Source organism: Orcinus orca, chromosome 10 (genome assembly GCF_937001465.1).
Source record: "Orcinus orca chromosome 10, mOrcOrc1.1, whole genome shotgun sequence".
Lineage (NCBI taxonomy): Eukaryota > Metazoa > Chordata > Mammalia > Artiodactyla > Delphinidae > Orcinus > Orcinus orca.
The window spans coordinates 48,938,045-48,958,802 of NC_064568.1; the positions used below are offsets into that span (position 1 = coordinate 48,938,045).

General features: G+C 45.3%; 1 protein-coding gene across 3 annotated transcripts in view; it reads right to left on the minus strand.

Moving 5' to 3' along the window:
* The window catches only part of STAC (SH3 and cysteine rich domain), a 99,726-nt gene that overhangs the window by 48,739 nt on the left and 30,229 nt on the right, over positions 1-20,758 (minus strand). For 2 of the 3 annotated variants that reach the window (XM_033402197.2, XM_004277924.3), the window contains exon 2: positions 14,440-14,716. In XM_033402197.2, coding sequence (XP_033258088.1) covers positions 14,440-14,716 — 277 coding nt within the window. The remainder of the gene's footprint in view (positions 1-14,439; positions 14,717-20,758) is intronic. The other variant, XM_033402196.2, reaches the window with a different exon arrangement.

Genomic DNA, 20,758 nt, shown 5'->3' on the forward strand with positions numbered 1-20,758 from the left:
GATCAGAATGAAGCAGATGTAAACTCTTGAAGCCATGTTCTTGCCGTGTCAATGGAAACACACATTTCCCTGATTGGAGGTATAAAGTGTGTGTGTGGTGAGCGCACGTGCTGGCAGGTATCTACGTGTGCACTCCTGTGCTTGCTTGTTGTCATGTCGTTGGGACGAGGAGTGTGGGGTAGCTAAAGGCTTATGGATCTTTCCAGATAAGCTTAGCATGTGATAGAATAGTCTATGCTGTGTTTTTCTGGTTCAGCAACCAGACAATGTTCGATCAACTACAAAGAAAATGCATTAGTATTTCTCTTCCCCTCATCTTCTGTCCTTAATAGCTGGGTCACAGTATATAGGTGTCTCCCTTACACACACACACACACACACACACACACACACACACCTGCCAGATGCTTTGAGCCCCAGACACACACAAAGGGCTGTCCTATTTTTTTTTTTTTTTACTACTGGCCCAGTTCTGTCATTTATGTGATATCCCTGGGGCTGCACAAGCAAAGGGACCTTTCTAAAGTAGGTCAGTGGAGTGTACTCTGCCCTGGCAGCTGAATGCAGGCACAAGATACGCATCTTCCAACAGGTCTCTGCCTCCCCTGTTTTTAACAGGAGATGGCCTATTCCAGGAGATCCCTAGCTTCCAAACATGGAATTAACCATGGGTCCTTTCTACATTTGTCTGCCACGGCTTGGTCTTAACCTCAAGCAGGAAGGCATAAATCAGCAACATCACAGTCAGGAAAATGTTTTGCAGCCACAAGTTTAGAAAAGGCTTAAAGTGTATCCAGAATTCACTGCCTACTTCCTGTCCACCCAGTTCCACCTTGATAGATTTCTCCTCCTTTCCTTCTGTCCTAGGCAGCTTTTAAATTTCTTGGTAGGTGGGACAAGGAGGAAACATATGAAGCACAGAGGGTCTCAGAAGAACATGGAAATATATATATTCAGAATCTATTGGCTATGATATTACTAAATAGCATCTAGTTGGTGACCTAGACCTTCGGAGAATGACTAAAAATGTAACAAAAGACTGCCTTGAATTATCATTCTCCCCTGTCTGGCCAGTTATTTATGCAGTGGAAATACTCTCCTGTATTGTCATTTCTTTCCACTAAGGTATGATTTTAAAAGGCTCCTGAAATACAGAGCTCTTCTTTGGGGCACGAATAACATCATTTCTCTGGAAATCATGTCTATGCTGTGATTCAAGAAATCACCCAAACACCTGCAAACATCATGATGGAAAATAATTTAAGAGGGACAGTCTCTTCCCTTTGGCTACCTTTTTTTTCACAATTTTCCCCTCAAATTTGGCCATTTAAGACTTTGGTCGGTTACTAGTAAAATAAACAGTTCATAGGAATGAAGTCCCTCATTTTCTTTCGTACACTGATAGGATAGCAGCAGTGTTTGACAAGCTGAGAAATTTTTATTTTATTTTATCTATCTATCTATTTATTTATTTATTTTTTGCGGTACGCGGGCCTCTCACTGCTGTGGCCTCTCCCGCTGTGGAGCACAGGCACCGGATGCGCAGGCCCAGCGGCCACGGCTCACGGGCCCAGCCGCCCCGCGGCACGTGGGATCCTCCCAGACCGGGGCAAGAACCCGCGTCCCCTGCATCGGCAGGCGGACTCTCAACCACTGCGCCACCAGGGAAGCCCTTTATTTTATTTTTTTATGCATATAAAGATTCTCTCTTCACCACCTGGTCCCCTTCTTATTCTCAGTAATCGTGACATGTTTAAGGACAGGGTGGGAGGCAGTGCCCATGTCTTCCTAATGTCAGCAGATGTGTACCTTAAGAAAAACAACTTTAGAAACAGATGTGGAAGTATGGCTATCACTGAGATGAACCAGCCTCTAACAGTTCCTTTGGGTGCCCGACTTCCCCAACTAGTCCCCCAAACAGGACTCAGATATTCTCCCATCAGTGATGCGGTTTTGGAACATCCCAGTCTGATGCTCTGGACGGGGGTGTGGGATGGGATGGCCTTGGAAGGCCAGTGAGAGCATCACGAGGCCTGTTAAACCCACCCTCCCCAGTGGACACCACAGCATCTGCATGGAAGGAGGCCCAGCAGGTCTTCATTTGCAAGAGTCAGGGGCTCCTCCTCACTTCTTCCAGTTTCTAGATAATTCTGGTCTCTTCTCCTTTGGTACCTCTCAGTCTCCTCACTTGAATTTATGAAGGTATTAGACATCAGCACCGGGCCGGTACGCAGTTGGTGTTCAATGTTTGATGGATCCACGGCTGTTGAGATTACCTGCAGTTCTACCTTCTTTTTTTTTTTTTTTTTTTGCGGTATGCGGGCCTCTCACTGCTGTGGCCTCTCACGTTGCGGAGCACAGGCTCCGGACGTGCAGGCTCAGCGGCCATGGCTCACGGGTCCAGCCGCTCCACGGCATGTGGGATCTTCCCGGACCGGGGCACGAACCCGTGTCCCCTGCATTGGCAGGCGGACTCTCAACCACTGCGCCACCAGGGAAGCCCCAGTTCTACCTTCTTAATTGTGAATATTTTTCTGTGTATAATAAAAATAATCATAACCATAATTCTCATAATAGTTATCAATGGCTGAGCAATCATTTATCTATTTATTCATTCAACAGATTCATACTGAACACCTGTTACAGGATGGGTGCCAGACTTAGCGCTGAGGATGCTACAGCGAACACAACACACCACAGCCACTGCCCTCAGGAGTTTACACCATCAGATTTGCCATTCACCTCGTCTGTGTGACTGCATTAATCACCTGTCTCCTTTGCTCCTTTCACAGTGTTGTAAGGGAACATGCATTTTAAAGAATTATATTATACTAAACAGAAGACAATTATAGACAGCATCTGCTTTTGGTTGACAATAAAATACAAGAGAATCAGATACTACAATAAAGGAGTCAAAATAAGGAATAGGGACTTCCCTGGTGGTCCAGTGGTTAACACGCCACACTTCCATTGAAGGGGGTTAGGGTTTGATCCCTGGCTAGGGAACTAAGATCCCACATGCCGAGTGGTTCAGGGGGCCAAAAAAAAAAAGAAGGAATAAAAAACCTAGAAGAATGCATGGGGAATACAGGACAGCAAAAAAATAAAATTTCACAATCAAAATCCTTATTAGAAGAAGTGAAGGTCAGAACTGATAGTACAGATGATTTAATTACTATCATAAAGCAGCAGTTCTCAGATCTTTTGATTTCATGGACTAAAGTAAAAGGCGAGAGTGTGCAACTGGCTTCAGTGAGAGCAGAGTGGACAGGGGACGAAGCCGCAGAACACGCTGAGGGACATTAAGTGGAAACCGCAGGAATTCCCAGATTGGACTCTGCTCACCATTCTGCCCCAATCTGCAAGAGATGCATTAGCCAAGCAAGGGGGCCCATGGCAATGTCCTTCCTTATGCCTTTGGTACCATATCCTCTTGAAAAATATTACTGGAAATATACTGGACAACTGAGAAACAAAAATAAGAGCTGAAGAATGGAGATGTTACGTAAGAATAGAGCTGGTGGTAAATACTAAAATCAGTTACAATTGGAAATGTCTAAATCAATGTATAAATCTTGTTATAAAAGGTATGTATACCTTAAGATTTATTCTCAAATGTCTGAATTGCAAAACATTGGAAGAGCAATAAAAATATGGATTGACAAGAGTGCCGTACTTAATTCGCAAAAACAAGAAGTGGAAATACTATTGCTGGCACGATGGGAGTTGGGATTAAAAGTCGGATAAGCTTATCTGCAATAATAGAGGAATAAAACTACCATATTTATTATACTTTTTAATAACTTGAAAAATGTGGAATAACGAGTGCTTTTTGAAAACCTCAGAGGTAATTGTTAGGAGAAGAATATATTACATATCTTTCAAACTGTGGAGGTTATAAAAGGAAAGAACATGTAAATCACACGTCACACACAAGTGCGTGTGCACACACACACACACACACACACACACATACACGAACTGGAAGGAAACAGGAAACACAGAATAGAAATCATATAGTACCAGACAAAAGGAAGCCAAATATTTCACTCATAACAATGAATACTAATGCATAAACGTCTTCCATTTAAGAAGAAAAATTTAGGTTGGAAAAAAAAGAAATCTAAAATCCAATTATGCTTATTTTCAAAAGAAGCACTTAGATGACATGACAAAAAAGGTTTAAAGTTACAGGTAGATAAAGGCATATCAGGCAAGTATTAAAAAACTAAGGTGGAAGCATTATTATAACAATGGGATTCATGACAGAAGTATTAAACAGGATAGGTAGCTGTTTTATTTGGCTATGGATATAATTCACAATGAAGGAATCCATGTAATGTCCCTTTGCGCGCTGAGTAGCTTTACATGAAAATGTGCAACACAAAGGAGAAATACAGAGAAAGATGACAGATGAGAAAATTGGCCTTCTGTGTCAAGCTTCCTTCTGGGCAGGCTGGAGACTTGACACACCACGGGAATGGCTTGCAAAGGGATTAGGGAGTTTTCCATGTTCTTCTATTTCTGTTGGTTGGTATTTAAGGCAGGCGATTTTTCTCCCACTCACTCACTGCTCTTTTTAAAATACCCACTACATGTCGGTGGGTGCTGTGCTGGCTGCTGTGGGAATAGGCACCTGCATCACACCAGATCATTCCTTCAAGGGGTAGGCTGTTTGAGAAATGACATGAAAGTTCAGAGAAAGTGGTCACCACAGGAACTGGAGAAAGTCTTTTAATTGATTTGGTGCTGGCATGGATAGAGAAATGGGGCAGGAAGGAAGGGTGTCCCAGATCTTCCAGAGAAGAGCAAAAACGCTGGGGCACTGACAATGGGCTCAAAACACATTAGGACCATTGCAGGGTAGCGTGGTGAGCAATCTGGTAACATGGGCAGTCCTCTCCAACTTCTATGTTCCTGTCTTCTGTTTTGGCAGCAGGTCAAGTGATACCATGCAGTCCCATGTGAGGTCCCAGAGCACAACACTAGGCCCTGACAGAAGCTGCTTCCACCCCTGTGTGAGGCTCTAACACACCTCCTTCCTTGGAGCCTACCAACATCCATTTCTGCTCAATCTTTGCTGGAAAAAATGTGGTTTACTTTTTCATTTAAGTCATTTTAAATGAGACAGAATGTATTTCTTAAAATACACGGCAGGGCTTTCCTGGTGGCGCAGTGGTTGAGAGTCTGCCTGCCAGTGCAGGGGACACGGGTTCGTGCCCCGGTCTGGGAAGATCCCACATGCCGCGGAGCGGCTGGGCCCGTGAGCCATGGCCGCTGAGCCTGCGTGTCCGGAGCCAGTGCTCCACAATGGGAAAGGCCACAACAGTGAGAGGCCCGCTTACCGAAAAAACAACAACAACAAAAAAAACATGGCAGCAGGCATAAAATTTCAGGAAACTAATGGAAGATGCTAGCTGAAAAGTATTTTGTGCCCCTTTAGTTAAAAGGTGCTGAGTACAATGTTCTCTGAGAACATGGGATCTGAACTGAAGTCTTAATAACTCTTTAATGAACTTGCTTTTGCAGGCACTGTAAAGGCTTTCCAAATTGTGTCCATTAAAGAGAGACATGCCAAATAGTGTTCAATGACAGCCGAGTGGAATTAGGGAAAAGAAAATCTTCAGGAGGGAGAACCCCATTATCACCCATTTGCTCCACTGCCTCTGTTCTCCACTGATAACACCTGGTTGTCTTCAGGATAGCAGGACTTCAAAATGCTAACATGTGCTGTGATTATACAAAGGCAGTGTAGTGTACAGCATTTTCCAAACATATTTTACTATAGAAAATCCTCCCTCCCCAAATCTACGAAGCCTACTTCTGGGAATACTTTTAGAAGCTCTTCCTTTTAGCATCTTGAACTCTGCCTCACTGTATCAGCTATCATTGTGCACCTGGGACCCTGAGCAAGTTTAAACCCTCTTCCAGATGAGATCACTTCAGCTATTTGAAGACAATGACTGTGTTCCCCAAAGTCTTCTCCCAGCCAAGCATTGCCACCTCCTGTAAACATTCCTCAGCCGGCAGGGTCACTATCTCCCTACCCTGGGTGTGCTCCAGTTTTATTTACTTTCACTTAAAACTCTGTCCCCAGAAGCAACACAATTCTCTCAAGGGGGCCAGATAAGCAAAGAATACAAAGAAATTACTTCTGTTGGTCCAGGCATTACCTTACCTTTTTGTCCCCTAGTAGAAAAGTAGCAGTTTACTGCTACTTGTAAGCAATTAAGACTCCAGAGATTAACAATCCCATAGGACAAACCACTGAGGTCTAGGTACCACATTTTATGATGGACACATACCACAGCCAAAAGGAAAATATACATCTGAAATTTAAGAAAAGGGTTCTAGAGAGCACTTGTATTTTCTTATTTATAAGCTGCACAGCTCCTAAAACAACTGTCCAGCTAAATGACTGATGGCATTTCAAGAGTTTTAATTCCATCCTGAGAATACATAGATTTTACATTTGCTTTTTTTATATTCCCCTTGATTTCTGTTTGGCATTTTCCACCAAGAAACAACTTCAACGGTGAGTGAATATTTCCATTCAAGGTGTGGTTAATGTTTCAATGTTTATGGCTTTTTCAAGCAATCGGATGAGGTCCGAATAGGTGAGGAAACAACTAAATTAATGGTCAAACAAAAGCATAGCAGAAAGTTCCGTGACTCAGTGTAATGTAATATTTCCTCTCCTTATATTATCCATTATAATGATAACACAGTGTTATAGCTACAACAATGCCACGGTCCATCTGCATTTCACATTCATTCCTAGTGGAGGATGTTTTTATATTGCGTCTTGTAGCATTAAAGTGTGTTTACAGAGATACTGATGCTGTTAGTGCCTTGCCTAGATTTTACTTATCGTACTGACACTGTGAGTATTGGCTCCAAATGGCTCACAGGTGCCCTTTTTCAGAGAATTGTTCTCAGCCAAATGGGATCCTCTTTGTCTGGGATGTCACACTCCCACTGCCCCCTGGGAGGCAGCCATGGCCAATGACTGAGCGACAGGAGTATACAAAGGCCAACACCCTGGTCTCAAGGTGGGGCTACTTGGCGATATGATAAAATCTGTGTTCCAGAACTCCCCCTGGGTGGGATCATGTGACGTCAACTCCAGCTGAGACCACATCCTTGCTTGTCTCCTCCCCCTGCCTGGTCCTGTTTCTCTGATTCCCCTTCTCCTGAGGGCTCTCCCCATAATAAACCACTTTCACTAGGATCTCTAACTCTGTCCTGTTTTAGGGATTATTACCCAGGACAAAGCCATTATTTTTTTTATTTTTTTTGCGGTACGCGGGCCTCTCACTGTTGTGGCCTCTCCCGTTGTGGAGCACAGGCTCCGGACGCGCAGGCTCAGCGGCCATGGCTCACGGGCCCAGCCGCTCTGCGGCATGTGGGATCTTCCCGGACTGGGGCACGAACCCGTGTCCCCTGCATCAGCAGGCGACTCTCAACCACTGCGTCACCAGGGAAGCCCACAAAGCCATTATTGTTTTCCCCAGTGGTTGCTACTTGGACAGTTAGAAAGTAAATGATCCTTTGACTGCAGTGACTGTATGAGGAAACTTGACATTTTAGGCAACGAAATCCAGCCTTTTTGCAAAATATTTGTTTAGAAAATATGTGCCCATTTAATATGCTGTGTCTTCTAAGTGGCTGCCAACTAAAAACATTTAGCTAATTTAAAAATAGTTTTGGGGGCTTCCCTGGTGGCACAGTGGTTGAGACTCTGTCTGCTAATGCAGGGGACACGGGTTCGAGCCCTGGTCTGGGAGGATCCCACATGCCGCGGAGCAACTAGGCCCGTGCGCCACAACTACTGAGCCTGCGCATCTGGAGCCTGTGCTCCGCAACAAGAGAGGCCGCGATAGTGAGAGGCCTGCGCACCACGATGAAGAGTGGCCCCCACTTGCCACAACTAGAGAAAGCCCTCGCACAGAAATGAAGACGCAACACAGCAAAAAATAAATTAAAAAAAAACAAACAAGTTTTGGAAACAAGGGGTCAGAATGGAGTCCCTTAGAAAAACCTCCTTAATTGACGGAGTGGACTCATGCACTGAGTTCATTATGCTAATAGCACATATTGACTTGTTCGAGTCTTTGCAATTCCAATGAGATGCAGATTACCGCAAGGAAATTCAATGCTCTCCTGAAACGAGTCACTGTAGAGAGTTCATTGTAAAGACAGAGTGCCCTAGATGGAATACACGTACTGGGTGCCCAGTGAAGACGTGTCCCCCACCCTAACTGGGTGCCCAGTGAAGACGTGTCCCCCACCCTAACTCCCACTGCCAAGGCCTAAAGATGGCAAAAGTGGATTGTTTTGGTGGAGGAAGTATTTTTCTTCTAAGCAAGTACAAGAGGATTCTCCTAGTCTGACTGGCTCTTGAATCCTGTTGACCCAAAGGCTTGGGCATCCAGCACTGGGGCTGGTGAACACACCTAACTGCCTATTTCTCTCATGTCTCCGTGAAAGACTGGCTTGATCATCTTTGGCTTGCACAGGTGACCACATTTCTGGAAAGGAGGTGATCATAAAGGGTAGCCATGTCCTGGAGGCGGGGGGCATGCCATAGTGCCTGCTTAACCCAAGGGGCCTAAGGGCAGGGTCAGCAGGGGAGGAGTAATCTCAGGTCTAAGGTCAAGGGCAATGCTGGCACTAGGGAATGAGGGAATGAGTGAAGGAGCCAAAGAAATTAGAAAGAGATGGGCAGGGAATGAGGCTGGGGTCCTGGTCTACTTTTACTGCCACTTTCCAGTGGCAAATGTTTAGGCTTTCCAGCTTTAAGGCCTAGGCAGCTAGGCGAGGCACACATGTGAGACCCTGTAAACCCAACTCTGAGTGTCCGTTCCAACTTAGAAATCCTAGACAGCGAGGATGCCAGATTCCATTTATTTTTATACAAATATCCATCAGCTAGAAACTGCACAAATGAGATTTGATTTTTCTTGGCCATCATTACATAACCTTTGGTTCTCAGTTGAGAGGAAAAAACCTGCTTTAATATGTTCTCTGGAATGTCATTCTAAGGGGATAGTAGCAGGGGGTCTTTCCCCGGAATTTAGAAAATGAAGATGAGCTGAGGCTTAAAGAATACAAATCTTGGGCTTCCCTGGTGGCGCAGTGGTTGAGAGTCTGCCTGCCGATGCAGGGGACACGGGTTCGTGCCCCGGTCCGGGAAGATCCCACATGCCGCGGAGCGGCTGGGCCCGTGAGCCATGGCCGCTGAGCCTGCGCATCCGGAGCCTGTGCTCCGCAACGGGAGAGGCCACAACAGTGAGAGGCCCGCGTACCACAAAAAAAAAAAAAAAAAAAAAGAATACAAATCTTCAGGTGATTATGTAGAGACAGGAGGTTAGGTTTGCGGAGTAAAGAAAAAGGGCAGATCAGCTGTGCTCTATCACAGATGACAAGCCCTGGGCAGTGTTTCGGGAAGGATAACGTCCATCGGCCTCTGCTTTACCTCACTCCTCTTCCTCTCCTCGCCTCCTTCCTCTGCCCTTTCCCTCTTCTCGTTCCCTCTGGTCTCACATCACCTCTCTGATACCCTTTCTCCTTTCCCTGAAGGAGCCTACTATTTGGTTTACTTGGTTTTCATCTTTGAAAAGAGCAGTGTGCCTTGTTGACTGTTTTTTCTCTTTCTTCTCTCTCTTTTTATGTTAAAAAGGCAGTTACACTATACATTTAATTCTGAGAAGAGAAAAGTATAGTGAAATTCTCTTTAACACAAAGCATTTTTTTGGTGTGATTTTCAAAACAGAATCTTTCAAAATTGTCACTGTACTTGAGGTGTACCTGGAATCCTCTTTAGGGTAATGACTGTGACATTCCTCGGAGGTGAACTCACTTCCATTAGTTGTTTTAAAAAGACACAGGCTGTCGGTCTTTTCACACTCGTCATGAGACTGAAAATAGAGACTCATCATCACCTATTTAAGGGTTATGAATAGCACTGCCTTGAAAAGGACAGTGGAAATCTGTGTGGAAATTGAAAATGATGCGTCAAATTCTGAAGCTAGGTAGGTAGACACAAAACTGAAGTTGGAGGCCAAACTGCCTCAGAGTTCTGAGCACAAGACATGATGAGACCCCCTCCCTGCCATGGTAATGGTCAGATGCCAGGCATCACTTCCAGATGCAGAAGGGACGTGGAAGGTAGTTTAGCTCTAAGACTTAGTAGTGTCTCCCAGACAAAAAAGGCTCCGTAGTGCAGAGGCCATCCTAAGCCCAGTGGTAGGCTGGATTATTAACATTCTTCACTCTGTCCTTCGCAGGTGGCTTTGCTATCCCTGCTACTGGGGGCAGAGTGCACTTCTCCATCCCTGGACATGGGTTTGACCCACATCCCGGTGGAGTATCCACAGAAGTGACAGTTGGGTTCCTCCAACCCAAGGCCCTCTGGAAGCTCTGTATGCTTCCACTTGTCCTTGCCATTAGAAGGACATGGCATGCGCAGCCCATGGGTCCAACGAAAGGGTAAGAGATAAGGAAGAGAGAGAGGACACAGTAATTGAGCTGAGTTTGGATCAGCCAAGCCCCAGGTGATCTGAAGATGCTGAGTAAGAGTAAAAGAAAGCTGTTTTGAGCACACTGGCGTTTTAGAGTAGTTGTGATACGGCGATTTTTCGGAAATCCTTGACTGACACAAAGCTTACTCTTCCTAAATGTGGCCTGTTAGAAGGAAGAACATGAATAATAATAGTGACTAGAAAATGACAGTGTGAATAGAGAATGGTTTTCTGAGGATGAGGACAGGCCTGCGTGTATGGTTGCAAAAGTGGCTGATGCCGCTCCCCATTTCGAATAAACACCCCCCCACACACACCCTTCCCCCGCCAACTGGTTCTTGGCCAAGGGTGAAGGACACCGCAGAACCCTGCCTTCCTGGCTACACTGGAAACCACTGATATTTCCACGTTCAATGATGACAGACACTGGTCTCTTTGGGAAGCAGCAGAGGCTCATTTCAAAGAATATCAGATAATTAAGTAGGGGAAGATCTTCAAGACGACCTATGCCTGGCAGAAGTTAAACTACTCACTACTCATAAGGCAGGCCCTTCAATTACTAGTCAAATGCCTCAGTTAAATGGTTATATTCTCCCTGAAATTTGTCTTTTAACTTTAACCCTTGCTCCCAACCCTTCCCTCTAAAGGCACAGAGAGTAAGCCTCTTGACTTTTCCAATATGGTATTTTAAAACACAGTTGCACATCCAAAGTCTTTTCCACACCAAACTCCCAGGGTTTCCTCACAATCTTATTTCGGCACACCACTCACCGTTCTGATCACTCTCTTCTAGACACCTGCTTGCTTGTTCAAATCCCTCACGGAATGGGAAATGCAGAATCAGAGGCAATCTTTAAGGTGTACGTAAAACACTGCTGTGTAGATGAGGGACTAATTATTTTGTTACCATGACATTATTTTTTAAATTATTTATGGCTATAAAGTGCCAAAATTTTTTTTTGTTACTCTAATTTGGTTTACCCTCTAAATAGCTTTCTCTTCCTTAGGAAAATGACTATTTTCTTGTTTAATAATAATGATATCAATTCCAATACCCTTCCTCTACTGAGGTCTATTAGATGCCTGGTACTTCCCTTCTACCAGTTCATTAGTCCACACAAAACCCTGAGGGTGGTATTATCATCTCCGCATAAAATGAGGACACAGGTTCAAAGAAGGCACGAGGTCACACAGCTACACGGGGCTCTAATCCAGGCTGTCTGGTTCTACATGCATGGTCTTTCTACCGTCCTCACTCCCTCATCTCATTTCATCTGGGAAGGGAAGGGGCTAATTGTTTCATGGGAATAGCCAGGAGCAAAACATGGGTCCGCGCTCTCCCCATTCTGTGTACCATATGGAAAGGCACCTCTCTGCCCACTTCAAAGTAAGATGGCCTCTCACCCTGTGACATCACAAAGCCTTTGGCTGGAATATAACTATCACATGACTGGCGTCAGAGACAGCATGGAAAGGAATCCACGGAGGCCAGTCTTGTGATCTTCAACTAAGGTTTTCTTCTATTGCCATGGTGGACACTGCTGATGCCCTACCCAGATACCCCGTACTGGGTAGGTATAGGCAGAACAATGGCCTCCCAGAGACGTCCATGTCCTAAGCCCCAGAACTGGTGAGTAGTTATGTTACGCGGCAAGGGGAACTCAAGGGTGCAAATGGAAGTAAGGCTGCTAATCAGGTGACCTTGAGATGGGAAGGTGATCCTGGTTTACCCAGGTAGGTCCAGTGTAATCACGAGAATCTTTAGGAAAGGGGGAGAGTCAGGACCAAAGGGATAGTGGTGTGAAAAAGACGTGACCTGCCACTGCCACGCTTCATTGCACTGAAGATAAAAAGGGGTCACAAGCCAAGGTGTGGGCAGCCTCTAGAAGGTGGAAAAGACAAGAACATGGATCCCCCTAGAGCCTCCAGAAAGGAATGCAGCTCTGTGGACACCTTGCTTTTAGCCCAGGGAGACTCACGGTGGACTTCTGATCTCCAGAACTATAAGATAATACATCTGTGTGCTTTAAAGCTACCAAGTTTGTGGCAATTCGTTATAGCAGCGAAACCTCACTAATAACACTGGTGGTATGTGTGCTGGCTGCTCGTGGCTCACAGCTGCCCCTTTCTTCCGAAAATTGCCATCGGCAGAACATGAGCCACTTTGCTCAGGGGTTTGAAATGACCTCCATCATGGGAGGAGGAGGGAAGCCCACTGATACCAAAGGCTGGCCTCAAGGAAGGACCAGCTGGTGAAATTCATGCTCCAGACTCCCGCAAGATCCACCTAACACCACTTCCTAGTTGAGTTCCTCCCCTTCTCCATCCGCTTCCCTCTCTCCCTCTTGTCCTGAGAGCACCCTCTCAATAAATTACGTGCACTTGAGTCCCCATGTCAGGCTCTGCTTCTAGGGAATCCGACCTGAGACAACTGTCATACTCAGAAGAGGTGCTGGGCCACGGGAAATGGGTACTGAAGGGGAAACGGGGGGCTGGGAAGGGTGGGTTTCAGGGTTGAGGAGCTGGAAGGTGTGATGAACGACATATCAGGGCCACACTGGGCCCTGGCTCCCAGCTTGGGAAACAGGCTCTTGATCTTAAAGTGTTCTTCCCTGAAGCCTTCACGGCCAAGCCCAGCGCTGCAGCACCCAGGCCGTAAGTGAGCAGGAGGTATGGCGTGGGCCTGGCATTGGGACCCCACGTGGGGAAGGCCTGTCTCTCACACCTGTTACCCTCTCAGTGGCTGTCCAGGCACTCTAGGCTTTGCCTGGCTTCATATCTGCAGGATCAGCACCGTCTCAGGACAGTCCCCATCTCAGTCAGCCTTGCATTGTCTGATTCCCAGCCTCATTTCCTCTCTTAATGCCAGCCTTCTGCCCTTCAACTTCTCCTAGGGTGGGTACATCCTAACTGCCCCCTGAGAGCACACATGGGCATCTCCTTCCCCCTCCTCTCTTGTTCTGCAGTGACCCGTCCATCACCAGGACACGCTGCTGTTCTTGAAACAACGGGTTTCAACTCACTCTGAGTTCCAAAGTACTTTTATGGTTTCCTCCATCTGTTTGGTCACTGGGTTTCTACCGTGGGACAGGCAGAAGAGTGTTAACTGCAGAATTTCTGTGTGCCTGGCTCTCAATGGCTCAGGTCTTCCTTCTAGCTGGGACATTTTATAGGTCATTCTCTTCGTCTGGGCACAACCCCCAAGATGCTCAGGCTATCACCATTTCTCTGAGGTACCAGGAGTGAGTCCTTTCCGGGTCCAGAGTTGTAATCACCATTCCAACCAAATCCCCTGTCCTGCCTGGGTCAGTGCCTCCCTGAGGTCTCCTGCCTTCCACAGCTGCCTGTCTCTGTCACTCACCTGGAGCTCACCAAGCCACAGACCCCAAGCCCAGGCGACCCCAGATAGACACAGCCACGCATACTGGAGAGGACCCTGCAACGTGTCACTCAGATCTCCCTGCAGAACAGAGGCGTTCGAACCCCAACTGCCCAGCACCTTGATTGCCTCCCACGGATTCCCTCTCCCTTAACTGCCCTTAGCTAAAAAGAACTGCTCTGTTCAAGATTTTGCCCCCTCCCCAGGGGCTGCCCGTACCCGGTGAGAGGTGATGCAGGGGTACAAAGTCCCAGACCTCTGGCCTCAACGCGAGATGACTGTACGGGGCTTGAGAGCTCCCTGGGGATCGGCTGGAAGCTTTCTTCCATCTGTACCACAACCCAGCGTCTCCCTCCACCCAGCCCTGCTTCCCTTACCTGTTGACACACACTGTCACCCCAAATGCTCCCAAACAACCCTCTTGCATATCAGACAGACTCAGAGTCTGTCCACGGGGACCTGGACTCAGGTACACCCCTCTCACCTGGCTTTGCAGGGATGCAGGGACCTGGAGGAGGAGGCAGAGGGACGGCTTACCCACGATCATGTGGTTGCAGACATCACAGAAAGTGGGCTTCTTGAAGATGTGCTCCTGAAAGGCGTGGGCCTTGCCGCCGCCTGGGTACAGGCCGGCCCTGGTGACTGTGGACGTCAGGCACCCGGGGGCAGGGAGCAGGCTGGAGCTGGGGCTGACCTCCGAAAGCATGTCGGCCTGCAGTTTCGCATCACTGTTGGTTCGCTGGAAGAAGTTGTCAGCACTTTTGCTCCGTAAACTCTTGGTCTTGAAAGAAAGTGATCGTTTTAGTTTCTGGAGCTGCAATGCAATGACAGAACAGACTTACGATCAATCGTGCAGACTCCTGCTGTGGGGCTGAGGCCTGCTCCATGGACTGCTCTGTTCCTACGGACCTCCTCAGCCCCTGGGGAGGCTCACAGATGTCCCTGAGGGGGCGGGTGATGTCAGCAGCCCCTATTCCACCGCCTGCCCCTCCTCTCTGCCTCCCTGCCCTCCCACCCACGTGTTGTCAAAATATCCCACTGCTTTGGACACCATTTGCCTTTTGAATTGGAATCACTGGAAATATTAATTGTATGAACTCCTGGGCTCAAAGGCTGGGTCCCTCATGCTGGGGTCTCTGCTGGTCTTTCTCTGCTGTGGTCCCTTGGCAGCCATCTGTCTGTTCACATAGCAAAGCAGAGGAGGTCACTGTCTGACTCGGAATTAATCTGGCTAAAGTATCACAGAACACAAGCTGGAACTTCTCAAGCCTGCTTGGGTCCGAAGCAGTGCATGTGCGTGTGCGTGTGTTTGAGGAGGGCACGGTGTGAAATTATCCATTTGACTTTCTCTGCTCCTCCCTGTGCCCTGCCTCTCGGTTTTGCTCATGGCAAACTAGACCATTTCTCCTTTGCCTTTGGGACCCATGGAGTGGCACCACACGGAGCTGGAGGAATCCTAACTCGGTTTGGTCCAGTCTGCACCTCCAATCTAGTTTTCACATGGCAGCTGGTAGGGTCTTTTAGAAACAAGATGTGAGCCTGTCGTTTAAAATCCTTCACAGAGCTTCCTTTGTTCTTTATAAATTTAAAGAAAAGCTCCTTGCCATGGGCTCCAGGGACTGGTAGATTCTGGATCCCAGTGACAGCTCACACCACCATCCACCTTGCTCTGCCCATCCCAGCCGCAGTGGCCTTTTAAGTCTCTGGCATTTATTATGCTTTTTAATCAGCAGCCCTTAGTGCATAGTTTCCCCTCTCCCCAGATAAAAGAAATGAACCACTTAGCAGCTGCATGACCTGTAGTAGGTCACTTCACCTTTAAGGCGGTTTTCCTTTTGTGATTGAATATCCATGCCTGTTGCCTGGAATTAATGTCTAAGCCCCAAAACTGTAGACAAAACAAGTGCTCATCACACTATTCTAATAAAGACCTCCATCAAGTGTGGTCAGACACCCCTACTGGACACACAAGATGTCTTGATCTGGCCTTGCCGAGTCTAGCCACCTAATCTAGCCATCAGCCCCCCCCAACTTCTCCCACAGAAGATCAGGAAGATGTGGTGGTCTTAGTGCTTGGGGTGGATGCCACAGTTCTCTACCTTCCCCTTCCCATGCCCCTTTGCAAGGTGACCTCGCAGCTCCTCCCATCAAAGCTGGAGTTCCTCAAATCTTGTTGGTTTGGGGAATTTGACCAACAGCAGGCGGCAGATCAACTTTAAGCCACTTCCAAGCCCAAATCTCAAGATGCCCTGTATGCTTCTGTCTGCCCTCTTGGAAACCTGCCAAACTGCCATATGCACAAACCTGATATAGCCTGAAGGATGATGAGAGACACACAGTCCAGAAGCCCCCATCACTCGAGTGACACCCCTGAAGCAGAGCCACCTTGCTCCCTGCAGGGAATCAAGGAGCGTAGATGAGACCAGTAGAACTGCCCAGCTGAGTCCCGCTCAAACTGTCAACCCATAGGATCATCAGCTAAAGAGATGGCTGGTGTTTTGAACCATTGAGTATCTATCGTGTGTACACAGCAATACAGTGCTGTTCTCCCCACCTTCCAAACATGTAGTGGGATTGTGCCTTGTTGCCCATTTGAAGTTGGCCGGGACCATGTGAAGTCAGTGTTCTACTTCAGGGAACTGTATGGCGTCGGGGGTGGGGAACACCCTGCAGGGGGCCTTCTAGAGAAGCCCCCCTAAGACCAGCAATGGAGCATCATCAGCCGAAAGGGCTAGCCTGAGAAGCAGCAGTAACCTACATAAACAGGTGAGAAACTGTGGGCCGCCAAGACTCTTGTCCCTTTCCCTCCATCCTACAGCCCAGACCCAGCAGAGGGGCTGGAACTGCCAAAGGAGCAGGAAGGAAGAGTTCCTGGATCATCTTGGAGTGTTTGTTACCGAACCGTAACCTAGCACATCCTCACTGATACAGGGGAAGGGAGTCACGAGCCCTTGGGAGCACAGCACTTATTTTGAAGAGGACCCTCCATCTCCAGCAAAGCTAACTGCGAGGGGGCTATGAAGCAATCGCTCTGTGAGACTGAGCCCCACAGAGGTGAGGGCCTGGAACCAGCAAAGGAGCAGAACACACCTTCTGCACGTCAAGTCCTTCTGGCTATAAATTGGACTGACGCTGGAGGAAGGTAGACTTAGACAGGAGGCGAGTGATTCAGAGACACACACACACACACACATACATACATATACATATATAGTAGATAGTAAGAGGTTCAAACTACTAGGTATAAAATAAATAAGTTGCATAGATGTAACGTACAGCACAGGGATAAGCCAATATTTTATAACTTTATATGGAATATAATCTATAAAAACATTGAACCACTATGTTGTACACCTGAAACTAATATAATATTGTAAGTCAACTCTACTTCAATTAAAGAAAAAAAGAACTTGAACATAAGTATCTGAGCCTACATCTGGGGACTTTTCCATACCCTGGTTCTGCTGTTTCGTATTCTGTTAACTCAAGAAAAACTTACTTAGGTGTTGAATAAAGTGGCTAATGGACTGTCAAGTTACAGGCTGAATCCTCTGTGTATTTCATACACTGCTTCTGATCCTTGATTTTTCATTTTGAAGGCACTGCAGAACCCCTCTAAAGCTGCACGTTAGATTTATGGAAACCTAGTAAACGGTTTTTGCTTTAATAGCAGCTTGGAGAATCAGAGCAGCAAACAGAATCCCAATTCTGTTTAAAGCCCCATCTGATGCTTTGTCTGGTTTTAACAATCTATTTAGCTAAAGATAAGGGCTAAGGGCGGTTTCTTTTGTCAAATGAACAACAGATCTGCTTCTTTCAGATAATTAAGAAAAATCCCCAGAGTTAGATTACACCAAATGAGGGGGAAAAAAACTACTGATTTTAAACATTAGCTATTAGGTGTTAGAAAATTATTCTGAATTCCTCAATTCAGCAGGGCTCTGGATTGCTCACCTATGAAAGAGCAACACAGTGAAAACTGCATGACCTATTTTTTTTTGAACTTGTTATTTAAAGATAATTTTAGTAATACAAAGATTGCAAAATAGTAGAATCCCCGTGTAACTTTCACTCACTTTCCCCTAATGTTAACGTCTTACATAGTACAATATAGTAAATTGATTGTAACCAGGAAACTGACACTGATATAAAACTGTTAACTAATCTACGGATCTTATTAGATTTTTCCAGTTGTCCCATAATGCCGTTTTTTCTGGTCCAGGATCCAATCCAGGATTCCATATTGCATTTAGTTTCATTTCCTTAGTCTCTTCGATCTATGTTAGGTCCTCAGTCTTTTTTTGTCTTTCATAACCTCTACCTTTTTGAGGTTTACAAAACAGTATTTTGTAGAATGTCCTTCAATTTGGGTTTGTGTGATGTTTTCTCATTATTAGATTGAGGTTATATATTTTCAGTAAGAACAGGACAAAAGTGATGTATTCTTCTCAATGCAGCATATTAGGAGGTACCTGACATCAGTATGTCCTATGACTGGTGATACTAACTTTGGTCAGTGGGCTGAGGTGATATTAGCCAGGCTGCTCCACTGTCAAGTTACTGTTTTTCTCTTTGTAATGAATGAGTTTCATGTAGGGGAACTACTTTGAGATGATGTAAATATCCTGTTTCTCATCAAGCATTTGTCCTCTAATTTCAACATCCATCAATGATTCTTGCCTGCAAAACTTATTACCTGGTGTTTGCCTAATGGTGATAGTCTATTTCCATTATCCTTCTATATTAATTAATTAGTATTCTCCTCCTCTTCACCTATTTATTAATTATTTGTTTCTATTAGTATGGACTGATGGATCTTTGCTTTATTCTGAGTTACAATTTCCTACTACCATCATTTTGTTACTCTAATTGTCCCAGGTTTGGTCACTGGAAGCTCCTTTTGGTTTGAATCTGTGTCCTTTTCCACATGCCCTGAATATTTCTGAAGACTTCCTTACTTGCTAACACTACAGGGTTCTCCAGGCTTATCTTATATTTTCCCTGTTCCAGTCTTGCAGCCAGCATTTCTCCAAGGAGCCCTGGTTAGTTTTATTAGGGAATGGTACCTATGAACTGCTATCTGGGCAGAAAATAACTGCTCAAAATTTAATCATTATCTAGTAGTTTATAGATCTTTTTATTGTTATGAACATATTTTATAGATTTATAAAAACTTCATCTGCCATTTGTATAGCCAGGAAGAAATGAAAATGGATTTTGGTGAAAAAATGCAGGTCTCTGCCTCAAGAAAATACTAGAAGCAATCAAACGTTCATCCATAGAGAAACAGTTAATTAATCCAGTACCCCATTCGATGGAATATTAGACCACAATTAAAGAGTGAGTTACATCTCCCATGCTTTTTTTTTTCACTCACAAGATTGAGTTTAGTGCTGTAAAATGAATATCTGCCCATGTATCTCCCCAAGTGAGATGAAAACTTTCCTCTCCTTTTCCCCTCAGTTTGTCATTCATCTTTGACTTTATTTACTCAACGCGTTTGCGGAAGATGAATTTAAAATTCTATGGAGTCAAAATTGATCAATGCTGCTGCTGCTCTTAACGGCCGACATTTACTGAAGATGTACCATTTGCTTATTCTATGTGATTCCTGAGGCTGCTGTCTCAGTCAACTAATGATATGTACTTAACATTGACCTCCCTTCTAGCTCAAGACATAATACAAGGACCCTAACAACATCTACCTGACTCCTAAAGTGATCAAAGGCGACTTTTCTCACTATATTTAGGCAGAAATTCCAGATCTTGAAAAACTCGTTTCATTTAGAAATGAAAGAACATAAAACATAAACCAATAATATGGTGTGTGTGAAAACCTCTAAAACATAAGTAAATATTATACCACTCAGGTGGTAAAGGAAGAACATAGTTGTGAAAACACTTACTATTGGAATAAAAAGTAAATTTTATATACACTCTGTGCTTTCAATACATTTGGAAACATATAGTCTCTGAAAAATAAGATACGAAAGCTGAGATGATCAAACTCAGAAAGGAAGGGATTCGCTAGAGTTAAGAAAAGAATTTGTAGCAAGCAGTAAATACCACAGTAAAATTTAAAACAGGAAAGGTAAAAGCAACAAGGACTCACTCTGCAGAAACGTGATCCTACGATGTGGGGTTATGTTTGAGAAGCTCACATAAAACACAGGACTTATTACAAAGATACAAGAAGATGAAAATCATTAGAGAAGACATAAAGAAACAACTGGATCCTGAAGAAGACTTCAGAATGACTGGAACGGCAGCATTATTCAAAGATAAAAGAGAATTCCTGGGCTAAATGAGGGAAGAAGACAAACCCAACAATGAGGGAACCACCATGTGTCCGGTCAGCCTGGTGAAAAGAGTTATCTCTTTTCCTGCCAGCAAGTTCAAGTGTCCTGTCAGAACGTCAAGGTGTCAAAAGAAAAGGAGGACATCCAAACACACAGGCAGGAAAGTGGGTCACCCATGAAGAAAGAAACCTTAGACTCACTTCAAGTTTCTCTTCTCCAATGTGAAACAATGTAAGACAAAGTTATGACCCAAGTATTCTCAACCCAGACAAATGACCACTCAGGAGCAGAGAAAACAAAAGCACTGGAAAATATGGAAAACTCGAGGCATAAAAGAACTTGTGCTTGAAATAATTTCAACATGGTTAAGTTAAAATGACTGGTATACACAGTTCACAAAGACAATTCACCTGTTATAAATACTTAATGAAACGGATGACACGTAATTCAGAACAGATGACACGTAATTTAGTTTTAACAGTAATAAAAATACCACAAGTTGTAGTAACAAAACACAAGTAGTGAGGGGGTGGAGGATGGAGGAGGAAGCCAGCTTG